Source organism: Selaginella moellendorffii, unplaced genomic scaffold (genome assembly GCF_000143415.4).
Source record: "Selaginella moellendorffii unplaced genomic scaffold, v1.0 SELMOscaffold_18, whole genome shotgun sequence".
In the NCBI taxonomy this organism is placed as follows: Eukaryota; Viridiplantae; Streptophyta; class Lycopodiopsida; order Selaginellales; family Selaginellaceae; genus Selaginella; species Selaginella moellendorffii.
Genome location: NW_003314279.1, coordinates 2,132,842 through 2,145,909, shown reverse-complemented (window position 1 = coordinate 2,145,909; position 13,068 = coordinate 2,132,842). Strand labels below are relative to the sequence as shown.

The 13,068-nt window shown below is 50.6% G+C and overlaps 6 protein-coding genes across 11 annotated transcripts; 3 read left to right on the top strand and 3 right to left on the bottom strand.

Annotated features, from left to right (window-relative positions):
- Positions 1-20: 20 nt before the first annotated feature.
- LOC9640631 (vicilin-like seed storage protein At2g28490) lies at positions 21-1,552 on the top strand. Its single transcript, XM_002972147.2, has 5 exons — positions 21-332; positions 382-638; positions 685-984; positions 1,047-1,305; positions 1,359-1,552. The coding sequence occupies exons 1-5, from the start codon at positions 26-28 to the stop codon at positions 1,499-1,501; spliced, it is 1,266 nt and encodes a 421-aa protein (XP_002972193.1). The 5' UTR covers positions 21-25; the 3' UTR covers positions 1,502-1,552.
- LOC9640630 lies at positions 1,311-2,719 on the bottom strand. Its single transcript, XM_024676836.1, has 8 exons — positions 2,626-2,719; positions 2,506-2,567; positions 2,346-2,454; positions 2,187-2,293; positions 1,987-2,124; positions 1,821-1,916; positions 1,545-1,749; positions 1,311-1,477 (listed from the first exon to the last, which is right to left on the bottom strand). Exons 1-7 carry the CDS (start codon positions 2,681-2,683, stop codon positions 1,579-1,581), a joined length of 741 nt encoding a protein of 246 aa, XP_024532604.1. The 5' UTR covers positions 2,684-2,719; the 3' UTR covers positions 1,311-1,477; positions 1,545-1,578.
- A 3,881-nt stretch (positions 2,720-6,600) lies between these two features.
- LOC112346922 lies at positions 6,601-8,420 on the bottom strand. Of its 2 annotated transcripts, none has more exons than XM_024676831.1 (5): positions 8,199-8,420; positions 7,977-8,125; positions 7,234-7,921; positions 7,130-7,175; positions 6,601-7,082 (listed from the first exon to the last, which is right to left on the bottom strand). In XM_024676831.1, exons 1-3 carry the CDS (start codon positions 8,307-8,309, stop codon positions 7,237-7,239), a joined length of 945 nt encoding a protein of 314 aa, XP_024532599.1. In that variant the 5' UTR covers positions 8,310-8,420; the 3' UTR covers positions 6,601-7,082; positions 7,130-7,175; positions 7,234-7,236. The 2 variants fall into 2 exon arrangements, with proteins under 2 accessions (XP_024532599.1, XP_024532600.1); XM_024676832.1 differs by having other exon boundaries at positions 6,601-7,060.
- LOC9650379 (pentatricopeptide repeat-containing protein At2g13600) lies at positions 8,373-10,032 on the bottom strand. The gene is made up of 2 exons (XM_002971939.2): positions 9,995-10,032; positions 8,373-9,933 (listed from the first exon to the last, which is right to left on the bottom strand). The coding sequence occupies exon 2, from the start codon at positions 9,804-9,806 to the stop codon at positions 8,373-8,375; it is 1,434 nt and encodes a 477-aa protein (XP_002971985.2). The 5' UTR covers positions 9,807-9,933; positions 9,995-10,032.
- On the top strand, positions 10,030-11,329 carry LOC9650378 (methyltransferase-like protein 7B). Of its 4 annotated transcripts, XM_002972146.2 has the most exons (6): positions 10,032-10,308; positions 10,383-10,478; positions 10,536-10,745; positions 10,819-10,915; positions 10,979-11,041; positions 11,093-11,329. In XM_002972146.2, exons 1-6 carry the CDS (start codon positions 10,285-10,287, stop codon positions 11,287-11,289), a joined length of 687 nt encoding a protein of 228 aa, XP_002972192.2. In that variant the 5' UTR covers positions 10,032-10,284; the 3' UTR covers positions 11,290-11,329. The 4 variants fall into 4 exon arrangements, with proteins under 4 accessions (XP_024532603.1, XP_024532602.1, XP_002972192.2 ...); XM_024676835.1 differs by having other exon boundaries at positions 10,030-10,308; positions 10,979-11,329; XM_024676834.1 differs by having other exon boundaries at positions 10,030-10,308; positions 10,819-11,041.
- On the top strand, positions 11,308-13,015 carry LOC9650377 (probable V-type proton ATPase subunit d). Of its 2 annotated transcripts, XM_024676830.1 has the most exons (11): positions 11,308-11,523; positions 11,594-11,714; positions 11,790-11,897; positions 11,961-12,063; positions 12,116-12,196; positions 12,251-12,336; positions 12,389-12,448; positions 12,501-12,549; positions 12,595-12,729; positions 12,785-12,917; positions 12,966-13,015. In XM_024676830.1, the coding sequence occupies exons 1-10, from the start codon at positions 11,343-11,345 to the stop codon at positions 12,914-12,916; spliced, it is 1,056 nt and encodes a 351-aa protein (XP_024532598.1). In that variant the 5' UTR covers positions 11,308-11,342; the 3' UTR covers position 12,917; positions 12,966-13,015. The 2 variants fall into 2 exon arrangements, with proteins under 2 accessions (XP_024532598.1, XP_002972191.1); XM_002972145.2 differs by having other exon boundaries at positions 12,785-13,015.
- The last annotated feature ends 53 nt before the right edge of the window (positions 13,016-13,068 follow it).

The following is a 13,068-nucleotide window of genomic DNA, read 5'->3' as shown; positions in this document are numbered from 1 at the left end:
GTGCATGGTGATCAACACGAGATTGATGTCTTGCTTGTGCCTTCTCCTCGTCGCGTTCGTGATCTTGTGTGATCACTGCCATGGTGGAAGTGGAAGATCGAGCGAGGATCACTTGCTCCAGCGGATCTCGTCTTCCAAGGAGGGGAGCAGCCCTTTGATCCTCGAAGAGCCAACGCAGCTCGTCAAGACTCAGTGGGGAGAGATTCGAGTGCTCTTGCGCTCGCCTTTGCTCCGGAAGCACAATGTAGGCCTGGGATTTATCACATTGCGGCCGCGAGCTTTGCTCCTCCCACACTACCTGGACGCTTCTTTCGTTTTTCTCGTCCAACAAGGTAATGGAAGCTCTTTCTGGAAAGATTGATTTCATTCTCTCGAATCTAGGAAGCGCGAGAATTGGATGGGTGGATCAACAAGGCGAGCTGTTGAGGCAGGATCTTAGCACCGGTGATGTGTACGCGGTTGCGGCAGGATCATTGTTCTACCTCTTGAGTACGCACGAAGATGAGGAGCTCAAAATCTATGGCCTCTACGACACGTCAGAAGCCATCGACATCGAAAGCATCAAGCCGTTTTTCATCGCTGGCGAGTCCAACTTGTTCTCTGGATTCGGCACAAGGCTAGTCTCAGCGGCTTTCAAGGTGACGAAAGAAGTTTCTTCGATTCATATTTAAGCTTTAGAATCAGGTGTCCGAGGAGGGAGTTGCCGAGTTTTTGAGGCAGCAGTCGAGTGAAGCTATCATCCCCACAAGTGTGGATGCATTCGCGCAACTAACGTCACATTTGCCTGAGGCCTGGAGCTGGAAGAACGTCGCCAGCTTTCTCCTCAACAAGAAAATGCACGGGAGAGCTCCTCGGCCCCTCAGCCTCACGAGCAGCAAGCGCTCTTTTGCGAATCAAAATGGCTGCTTCGCATCGACGGGGGGCAAGAAACTGCCCGTTCTCAGGAAATCTCGTCTCGGAGTATCATTCGTGAACCTCAAAAACGTAAGCGTCCAATCTAGAGCTTTGGAAAGATCTGATTTTTCTTCGTTCTCTTCACCGTCCAGGGAGCACTTTTGGCACCGCACTGGAATCCCCAGGCCATGGTCGTCGGCGTCGTAACGAATGGCACTGGAAGAATCCAGATCGCGCACCCGAATGGCACCAATGCTCTAAACAGGAGCCTGGAGGAGGGAACCATCTTCGTGGTGCCTCGATACTTCCCAAACTGCGAGCTTTCTTCCAGAGATGCCCCTCTCAAGTTCCTCGGATTCACAGTCTCGGACGAGTATCACGGGCACGGCCAGCTACCGCAGTTTCTTATAGGTAAGTGTTTGTCAATCAAGAATTTTTAGCTTATTTGGAGCGAACTTTACCAGGTAGGAGCTCGGTTCTTGACAAGCTTGACATGGAGACTCTAGCGCTGTCGTTCAACATGCCCGAGGAACTCATAGCGAGCGTTCTCGGCGCCCAGCAAGACGAGAATATATTTTCCATGCTTGAAAGCGAGAGCGAGATGTAAGTAGCATTGTCATATATAATACAGAAGGGAAAGGGAACATTACCATGGTATGGATACATCCAAGTTTTCTTGGGTCTTCATAATCTGAAAGTCGGGGGTAATACAGGAGGGTGCCTGCAGTCCTGGAGGAACTTCATCAGGTTCAAGCCAGAATCTTTTGCTGCCTCGCTTCGGCAATTTGTTCTCTTGGTGATGTGTACACGGGGTGGTGGCGGTGCTGGCTCCGACTGCGAAGCCAAGCCATGAAACTAGAATAACAAAAAACATCTTAGAATGCTGAGAGACTGAAATTTTTACGGGAAAAGCTTGAAAAACTTACTTGACTGAGACCATGCAAAAGCAGTCGGTGGTGCGGTGCCGGCATCTCCAGTACGAGCTCGTCGTCTCTCCCGCTCACAAATTCGAGCAATTGATTCTTCACAACGAAGAAAACATAAATAATTTCCGTCCATCTTACAGGAACGAAGAAAAAATATATCTCGTACCTCAAGAATAGGAAGCAGTGGCGAATCGGAGAGCCGCTTTAGTGCATCGCGAGCATTGTGATCCACTGCTCGCCATGCGCAAAGAGCCGCAGCTTCCTTACGTTTCCCGGTCTTCTCAAGTTTTCTCAACACATCGGCCTGAGAGACCAATCGAGTTTTTACACAAGATGGAAGCAAAACAATGAATCGCAGAAGGTTACCTGGTAATCCATGTCTACGTTATCACGAAAGGGTTCCCACGCGGCGGCCATGGCTGCTCCTCCACCTTCCGTCAATTTCTCCAGCGGTGTTTGATAGTTCCTCTCTCCTGGCATTTATGGTTTCGAAAAACACAGCTCTTTGCGGTGCAACTCAAGTACCCCAAGGAGGAGGAGCGAAGAGTCCGCCAATCTCGATCGAGTCCAGAGGCGGAGCGAGCTCGCGAAGTAGCCGATCATTCACCCATCTTTTAAGGCGACGATTGCTCATCTAAAGAACAAAAAATAAAAATTGAGATCCCGTGTGATGAATTCCACAAACCTTTCCATCCGCGCAAGCCTCGCGCACTCGCTCTTCCGCCTCGGCATACACACCCTCGCCCTCTAGAGCCCCCAAAATTTGCTATCAAATTTCCAAATCTCCTCAAGAGAGAAACATCACCTCTGGGGAGACGCCAGGTGCTGCGATCGAGAAATGCGCTCCTCCTAACAGATGCCATCGCGCCCTAGGCAGGGGTAATCCACCTCTTAAAAAAGTATACAGCCCATGCAAAAGTTTCTATCAACTTTCTTGATCTGCGTAGATTGGCCACCTCTTATTCAAGCAGCGGATGTGGTTGACTATGAGCAGTTTGGGCGTACGAATCTTTGCGGGGTCACTCCTTTTCAACTTGTTTAACATTGTTTTAGGATGCACATATCGCAATCTTGTCTTGTAAGTGTAGATATCCTACTGTTTGCATCGCGACCTTTGCCGAATGCATAGATCCTCGCAATGTGGGTGAGATCTCGAGCGGATCCATTTCTAAACCGTGCCCGGATCGGGGTGGCGTGGACTCTGCGAGCATTTGCCCAGAAGAAAGAGAGAGACGAAGCATTACGCGATACAAAAGATAAATCACAAGTCCACTCTCGCATTGTGGGCTTGCTACTGTTTGCTTCCATTAAAAACTCGATAGATGTTGAGAGTTCGCGTGTCGGTTTTGACAAGTTCAACGAGCGAAAACCATCTCCACGACTCTTAGACGCTTGTAAGATTATTGCATGATCAAGTCCATATCTCAAGATCATTGTCATACGGAAACTTTGCATTAAGTTGCGCATGAACCAGGCAAAAACATCGCAGCATAAATGCCATGCTCTTTTCGGACTTAGCTTTTTTGCATGTTTCTCATGCGAAAGCAGCAATCCGAGCGAGCAAAGTGAAGCAATCCATGGGACAGTATTCCGTGTGGCACCGTCACTTTCCGCATTGATCCTTTCTTCTTTCATTCGAGTTTAGGGCTCCTCCCGAAACAACGAAGCTTTCAAACTTTGCAAAATCATTCATTGTGTGTGGAGTAAATTGTCATGGATTGATCACTCCTGGGCTTGAATTCTTATAGCTTTTCATGCCAGGAAGGATCATGGATCTATCACACTAGCCTATGAAGTTCTTAAACCATCAGTAATTACCTATCAAGTTCTCACAGAAATCTTGCCTGGAGCGTTTTCCTTCTTGGTGAAAGCCTTGGCAGCCCTGGTAACCTTGGAAACCACCATGGACTGCCCCATACAAACCTCCATATGCAAAACCTCCGCCACCTTTACCCCGTGGTTATTACTGCCCCCCACGACGCTACTCCCACCATTGCTGCTCGCGTTGCTCATCCTCTCGCTGTAGACCCGCCAGCCATCCATGGAGCTGCTGTTCTTGATCGTGGGAAGAATCTGGTGGGGATTCGATGGATTCGCTTGCTTGGGACCCAGGCGCTGGTAATTCGCCGCGTTGGATCTCATGGCGGACGGGGAGCACGCCGTGGCTTTCACCTCGGCCAGGGCCTTCCTCCGCGGATTTGGAGCTGGGCTTGGATGGGGATTCGAGGAAGAACACGATCGAGTCCTCCTCCTCTGGATCGCCCCTGTGGATTTGGGATCGTCCCCTGTTTCCGCTGGAACTGAGATCACAGCGTTCTGGCTGGAGGAGGAATCGGATTTGGATGGCGGCCTCCGGACGACCAGATCCCCATCGGCGACGCGGAGATTGTTGCAGCATGTCGAGACCTTGGATTCCGACGCGGATCTCCCCAAGCTGGGCTCGATTTGCGCGTCAAGCTGCTGCTGGTGCTGCCGGCTCCCAGCTCCCGCGGAGCTGCTCCTAAACAGGAGCTTGAGGCGAGAGGAGGACGAGGAGGATCCCAGCTTGGAGGAGGAGGAGGAGCTCGAGTGATTCAGGGGCTCTGTCTCGATCGAGAGAGAGGAGGAGGAGGAGGAGGAGGAGCGCATGAAATTGAGCGTGAGGAGATCCTTCCATCGGCTGCTGGCGGGCGACTTTGGGGGTACCTGGTGTCGAGGAGGCTGCGATTGATCGGATTCGTGGGCGCTGGTGATTTGGGCGATCTCGGCATCGCTCCCAATGCTACTGCGAGGCGCCTCCGCCTCCTCCGGGCCGTTCACGGCCGCCGCCGCCCTTGGCGGAGCCGCAGCGCTGCGATCGATCGGGAGGAGCTTGCCGTTTTGGATGAGCTCCACGCCCTCCTCGCCATCTGCCGCCCCGCCCCGCAGCAATGCAAGCATGCCGAAATCGAAATCGGCCGAGGAAGCGGAAGGGATCAAGGCCGGATCCTTCCTCGCCGACGATGGAGTGAATACATCAGACTGGACGAAATCCCTGGAGAAGGACAGCCGCGGGCTGCCAGGCGCCCACAGGACGCTATCGCCACCGCCGCCGCCATAGCCCTCCTCTTCCAAAATCGAGGAATTGCCCATTAAAGCTGCACGACTTGATCGAATTCGCTGTGCACGACTGGATCGGATTCGTCCCCAGGGAACGAGCGCCTGGGGTTCTTCCAAGAGTGGCGAGAGACGCAAGGAACTTCAGAGCACGCCAAAGACACGATCGCTACAAAAAGAGCTAGGCGAAAATTACGAACGCCCCAAGGACTCCACTTATTCCGGCATAGCGCCGGAATATACCACCTCCTCAGCCAGAATATACCTCTCATGCAGGACATTCCGTCAGGTGTGATTAGTTAACTGTACTTTGAAAGGCCTTTTAACGTCGCTTTTAACATGGCGGGTTTACAAATTACAAGAGTCCTTCCTTTTTACTTTATTACGGCAATGGCGTACACCGCGGTGAAAGGTAAAAGCCCCCCCTGGGCCGATCGATCCCGAATCTCAACGAGGTCATGCGCTCTCACCACCGTTAGTTTTGGGAGCTTCCGTACGCCATTGTCATGTTATCGTGCTGTGGTTCGTAGACAAACAACAACGCTAAGTTCTAGAACCTCAGGACTATCCTACCGAGAAGTTCAGCCAGTGGTCTTCCGTACGGCCCCAGATTGACCTTGGAAAAAGTTTGCCTTGAGTCCTTGACGGATGATTGATTGATTGATTGGCAGGAGAAAAAAAATCTTTCATCCATTCCAATTTCCACGCCAACACACACATTGTCTGCCTGGGCTAAAAGCTATAATATGCGAGCTCTTTGAGAAGAGCTCCTTTTGTGTGAGCGAGGGTGGCGTCCAAGATTGTGGATTTGGCCATAACAAATGGAGCAAGAGAGCCTTTTGTTTTGTCCCCACACTCTGGGCCTAAACGCGGCGCGGTGCCAACCAAGCCATGTTAGATACAGAGATATTCTAAGCCTTTATTTTTTCTTTTTTCCTCGCATGCATGGCTCCGCAACTTTTTAAAGGGAATTAGGTTAGGTGGCAGCTATACACAAACACACATATACACACACGTCCAAGAAACGCCAAAGGACGATCGACGTGATCGATCGGCCGACGAGGGGTGCCTTTTTCCAGGTTGGGCCCTGAGGATTATCAAGATTAAAAGTTGGCGGGATTCCACAACAAATCCTATAGTTATCTCAAAGATAGCATGGAAATATTTCGTGATCGGAGCCCTGGTTGTTGTTGTTGCTGCGGTTGCGTGAAGCCAGAGGAGAAAAGGAGTTTCTACTTTCTTTTATGAATCTTCACGGAATGGGAAGGAATGGAAAGTGGAGGGTCTCGCTGAGCAGAGGGTGTGTCATGGGCATCCCGCGTTTTCTGGCTGGTCTTTACATGTGAAGGATCTCCAAAATTGCTATAAGATATTTTTTTTTCTGTGCTCTAGAGTTTGAAGGGTTCCAACTCTCTCTCTCTCTCTCTCTCAGACACGCACACAAGAATAAGAACAAGAAATATACACAAGAACGAGAGATTTAAGCTGACTTTGAAGGATGCTTATGCTTGTTTGGATGGTGTCGTTTGTGGCTTCTAGAAACGTATCGTTTTCGCGAATTTATAGCTTTGCAGACCACTAGCGAGCGAGTGGGAGAGCGGCGGTGGCGTGACACTTCAAAGATCTTTACGCGTAAACCTTGGAAACGAAGATAATCTCATGCTCCATGCTAACTAACCGAGTGAATGCTCAATCGAGTCGCTCCTGGCCCAGGAAATAAATGAGAAACAGTATAATTCCAAAGTACAAGTCCTGGAGTGATTGCGTGACAGTAAGCAAGCTATGGATGGCGCTGGAACACCAAAGCCAACCCGCAATCAATCTCCGCGATCGATGAATGAGACGAAAGAATCAGAATTCATGGCTGGCTGGCCGGGCCCTGGCTGTTTGCTGCTGCTCTCCTGGGATGAGATATCATCAAAAGCTCGCAATCGGCGATATTCTCTCCCCTTTCACTGCACAGGCCACCAGCAGCAGCAGCACCAACAGCATTGACTGAATAGTAGAGACGCAATCGCGAAACGAAACACATAAATGCTTCTTCGTCACTGTTGGTCCCAGCTGAAGAGAATCCATCGGTTTGTCAGGATGAGAGAGTACTTACTTTGCCTGTCCTTGTGCTTGCGGGAGTAAAATTCCTAGAGTATAGAAACAGCATCCACGACCTTGGTGTGATAAAAGGTGATACTGTAAAAATCAGATTTTGAGCAAAGAATCGATAGAGAAAAGCTTACTTGCGCGTCGGAGATCACAATTCCATACGAAGTTCTCGAGGACACACTGCAAAGATGAGATAAAGAAGCTGAGAGTTAAGAAAACCGAAAGAAGAAAAGAATACCGTTCACAAACATGACTCCGTGTCTGATATCTCGGTCGAGACTTCCACCTTTTTCAAGCTGGAGATGGAGTTTTGGTGTAGCTTTCCTCGTTTCATCCTCGACCAGTGGCACTCCTCACCGGGCCTCCTCCGGCTCCGACTCCGTCTCGGAACGCTGGGCTCGCTCAGCACGTCTTCGCTCCTGTCCATGCCCTCAGCCGTGGCCACGGACTCCACCGGCTTTTGATCGTCGTCCAGGACCAAGCTCCTGCTCGCAACCGCGTTGGAAGCTCGGAAGACCTGCGATGGAAACTGGCCGTGGGGTGGCGAGCCGAGGAGCAGCTCGTTTTGTTCGTCTCCCCGCCTGTGAGTGATTATCGTCGCCGGCGCGGGCTTGTCTTTGTCGAGGATCTGCTGGAGCTGCCTGGGATCATACATGCAGCTGGGCTGGATGCCTCCGGGTGAGAGCGCGCGGATCTGGAGCGCTCGCATGAGCGCCGCGCGACGTAAATCCGGGGGGTGGCACGGGTCGCTCGGCGATGGTGGAAGCCGGCAGCACTCGGACTCGTGGAGGTGTCTGGGCAGCGAGGACGTGGGAGGAGACGAGTTTAGTGATCGAGAGGAGGAGCGGCTGGGCGACGTGCTCACGGACATGAATTGCTCGTCGCCATCGTCGGACATTGGAGAATCGAGAGCAACATGATCCTCCCTGGCAAAGCAAAGCAAAGATCTCTCTCCCGAGAAAGAATCGTATCGAACTTTACCCGAGATAGCTACGAGCAGACGAGAAAGATTTGGCAAGCACAGCTCCTGGATCGAGGGAGTCGCCAAAATCCTCGTTCTCGTCGGGAATAGCAGCACTGGCGATATCAACGTCCGCGACTTTCAGTCCATTGAGGCAGGAAGAAATCACCTGGAAGAACAAGGAAAAAATGCAGGCCAAAAACCATGAGAGAGATTTTTTTTTTTAAGATTGGAGCTCGTACCTCGGTGAGATATCTCTTGTTGGAGTAATAGTTGTCGAGGTAGACCTCATCGTCGCCCTCGCGAATCCTCTTCCCCATCCTGGAGCTCGCGGCTGTGCCATCGATCACCATTGCCGACTGCCCTAGGAGATAGCGAGCAAGGAACCATCCCAGCCGTTGATTCCTTGGCTGCCATCAACGGCTAAGCTCGTTGCCATCTCCGCCGTCCACTCCTTGCTCGCGATACATGGCGGAGAGCATCACGTATGGAGCAGCCATGGCGTCGTCCGCCGCCATAGCCATCTCCACAGCTCCTCTTCCGCGGGGGAGATCACCGTGGCTCTTGCAAGCTGCCACTAGAGTCCTCCAAGCGATCAATTCCTCCGACTGGAGATCCAGAGCTTGGATGAGATCCTGCGCGTCGCCCAGCTTCCCATTTCTCGCTAGCAGATCGAGCATACACATGAAGTGATCGATTGTGGGATCCTGCCCATAGTCTTGGATCATAGAGAGGAAGAGGCGGCGAGCGATTTCTAGCTTGCCGCCATGGCTGCAAGAGGAGAGCATGCTGATGAAGAGAACAGGGGTTTGGCTCAGACCCTCCACGGCCATGGCGTGGAAGAGCTCCATCGCCTCCGCGGGATACCCATTCCGGGCATAGTGTCCAACGATGCTTGTCCAGGGGATAGAATTGGAGCGAAGAATTCGCTCGTGGATGAGGAGATCGAAGCACGCTCTTGCGAGATCCATTCGCCCACATCGCCCGTAGAGATTGATGAGAGCGTTGGCCACTCCCAGTCCCAGTTCCTCGGAGATGATCCCTGCCGCAGTGATCTCGGAGTGAATTCTCCGGCCCTGGGCGAGATCCAAGAGCTGGGAGCACGCTTCCACGGCCGCAGCAAACGTGACGCATTCGGGCTCCATCCCCGCTAGATCCATCGCCAAGAACATCCCTAGAGCCTCCCTGCTATGCCCCGCGTGGGCATACCCGCAGATCAATGTGTTCCAAGAAACAGCGTTACCCTGCGCCATCCGATCGAAGAGGGCCTTCGAATCTCTCAGATTCCCGTGCTGGGCAAGAGCTCCCAGCATCGTCGTCCAGGAGACGATGTTCTTGCTGGGCATTTCTAGAAACAAAGCCCAGGCCTCGTCGACCTTCTCGGCTTTGCTCAAGAACTTGACGAGCGCGGTGCCAACGGCGACATTGGATTCCATCCCGGCCTCCAAGATGACGGCGCGCAAGAATCTGGCCTCAGCAGCATCGATCGCCTCGAGCGCCGAGAGGAATGTGGCCCTTACTGGCCTCTCCCCGTGGAGATTCATCATCCGGAACACCCGCATCGCGCCTGGGGAATCGCCAATGCCCGCAAGAAGCCCAATCATCGCGTTCCAGGACACCACGCTGCGATCGGGCATCCGATCAAACAGCTCCTTCGCCTTCTCTGGATGCCCATTCCGGGCATACGCAGTGAACATCACATTCCACGAGACGACGCTAGGATCTTGCAGCCTGTCAAACGCCGCGCGCGCCTCGAAAACTCTACCCAGCTCTCCAAACATCTGGATCAATGGATTCCCGACGCTGGCCAGGCGATCCACGCCGGATCGTGCTGCTTGGGCGAGGAGCATTTGTGCTTGCTCCAGATCCGTGCATTTCGTGATCTTCGACGCGAGCCCTTGCTGCTCCTGGAGCTGACGGGCGCGATCCAGGGCTTGCTCTATGGCGTCCACGCATTTCTTCCTGGAAGCCAGAGATCTGGCAATGGGAAAAAAATGAGCTCAATTGTCAATCCACGGTCTTTGAAGACTTAACTTACATTGACTTTTCATTGACGTTGTTGACCTTACATTGACTTTCAAGTTTGAGCTCGAAGTGGTCCAAAATTCCAAAATCTTAAAGCTTTTATCGCGCTGTCCAACCAGGAGCGCTTTGCCATTCTGCCTTGTTTGTTATTGCGAAGCGCTCCCGTGAACGATAGCACATTTAATCCTTGGCGTGAAAAAATACTGTCGTTGTGATGTAAAGAAAGAGCAAGGGGCTTAGATTCGAGCCATCGATCGCTTTAAAGCACCAATCACGGAGGTGAAAGTGAAAGAGAGAGACTCCATGGAAGATGGCTCTAGCTATCAAGTAAGTGAAGGAAGTAAAGAGGATAGATTTTTTTACCATGATCGATCTGTGTGCGTTCTTCTTCTTCGTCCCAGGATTTCATCCAAAGAATCCATCCCAAGAAACCACGCTGGATCGAGAAGTTGTACGCGAAGTTCATGAATTCCTTCTCCGGATCAGGTTTCGACAAGGTGAATTTAGATCGATGTGAAAACTTTCGTGATTGGTTTAGTTCTTGATCGATCAAGGACACCGCCAAGCTCTTCAGCCAGATCGATGGACGCGCACGCACTGTTTTGGAGGTCGGGATTGGGACTGGAGTGAATTTCAAGTACTTGAGTGGAAGGAATGATCTCAAGATCACCGGAGTGGATCCAAACAAAAGCATGGAGAAGTACGCCGTCAATTCGCTCGTAGCAGCTGGATTTCGTGGCGACCAATTCGAGTTCATCCACGGAGTAAGCGAAAGCTAGCTAGATTTTGCAAAATTTCAATGAATCCCCAGGATGAACGATCACCTATGATATCAAGGTTGGCGAGAAAATTCCCTTGGAGAGCTCGAGCATCGACGTGGTGATCTCGACCTTGGTACTTTGCTCTGTCACAGACGTCTCATCTACGATGCAAGGTATCCAAAAATGTATCGATCGAAGGAAAATTCGTTTTTCATCTTTCTTTTCTTCGCTCACAGAGGTGATCAGAGTTCTCAAACCTGGAGGACAGTTCTTGTTCGTGGAGCACGTAGGAGCTCAAGGTAAGATCTCCTTTTCTTTCCCCTGTTTCCATGATCTCTGGATGGATCCAGATGGGAGCTGGCTCAATCTCTTCCAAAATCTTCTCAATCCCATCCAAGTCTTCGTTGCGGATGGATGCCACTTGAATCGCGACACCTTGTCCTTCATACGAAAGGCTAGATTCTCCTCGATCGACGCTCGCAGCTATCGATTTCCATCCAAGAATCCCCTCATTTCTTCCTACATTGTGGGAGTAGCACGAAAGTGAAAATAAAGGAAAAATTAGCCCTACACGTATTTAGGGTTTTCAGATCTGCGAGAATGTATGGCTTCGAGGCGCTCACCTTCAACATCCATGGCGGATTCCTGGAGGCGATCGTCCGCGGCTTTCGCTCCGGGATGCTCACCACGGCCGACTACAACAATCTCTCGCAGTGCGAGACGCTCGACGACATCAAGATGCATCTCTCAGCTACGGATTATGGCCCCTATCTCCAAAACGGTGAGTGAAATTCTCTACTCCTTCCCCCAATTCGAATGCGAGGTCGCATTTTTATCGATCCATCATTTAGAGCCTTCGCCCTTGCACACGACCAACATTGTGGAGCGATGTACCCAGAAATTGGTGGACGATTACAATAGCTTGCTCGTCCAGGCCACGGAGCCGCTGTCCAAGTTCCTCGAGTATATAACGTAAGCTCTCGGTTGATAGAATCATGGTTTTATTTTTTTTTCCATTGCTTAAGAATTTCGGTGCTCCTCCACCAGGTATGGATACATAATTGACAACGTGGTTTTGATCGTCACAGGAGCTCTTCACGAAAGAGATGTCCAAGAATTGCTTGAAAAGTGTCATCCCCTGGGAATGTTTGACGGGTATTTTCTTTACTCTGAGCTCGTTCTTTCTATGTTCTAAGTTTTTTTTTCTTCCTTACCTAGGATTGCCACTGTTGCCGCAGCTCACAACATGGCTGAGCTATACCGTCTTGTGCTCGTGGATACGCCCTTGGCTCCTTACTTTTCTGGATGCATCACCTCCGAAGTAGGTTCTGGAATTCTTGCCTATTAGCTCTCAAATGAACAGGATTATGCAGGACTTGGACGACATGAACATTGAAATCATGCGAAACACTCTATACAAAGCTTATTTGGAGGACTTCTACACTTTCTGCAAGGTTCGCTAATGCCTTTTTCTTTTCTGGTCTCTCACCACATTGCATCGGTTTCAGAAACTTGGTGGTGCTACCGGAGAGCTTATGTGCGACTTGCTTGCTTTTGAAGCTGACCGCAGGGCTGTCAACATAACCATCAACAGGTTTTCGTGAATTGTCATCTATGCTGATTACTGATGGGTTACGGTCTTTTAGTATTGGCACTGAGTTGACTCGGGATGATCGGCGCAAGCTTTACTCGTCATTTGGACTGCTGTAAACATTCTATTTCTTGTTACATTCTCTGGGAGTGATAATTTCTATTCAGGTATCCTTATGGCCATGAAGAGCTTGCTCTGTGTGATGATCCCGACCAGGTAGATACTGCTTTTTGTCATTCTTGAGAGTTGACGATACGACAGGTCCGAGCTGCTGTGGAGAAATATCCTCCATATCAACCAATTTTTGCGAAGATTGAATATGGCGAGAGCCAAATGCTCGACAAGGCATTTTACGAAGAAGAAGTGAAGAGATTGATATTGACCTTCGAGCAACAGGTAACTGCTCAATGTTGCGCTCTTAAATTCTAATTCTTAGAGGTGTTTCCTGTAGTTCCACTACGCAGTGTTTTTTGCATACGTCCGACTACGGGAGCAAGAGATCAGAAATCTCATGTGGATATCAGAGTGTGTTGCACAGAACCAAAAGAACCGGATTCACGATGGAATAGTGATGATCTTTTGAGGTATGCTCAAGCAAAGGAAGCGTTTATGCAAAAGCTTTGTTTTTGCAGATATGTATTTGATCGTGTTGTAATAAGAGGTTGCGCTTTGGTTCAGCTAAGGCTTGCCTGACGTCTCATTCGAATGGCTCAATGCTAAGTGGAATGTTTTTGG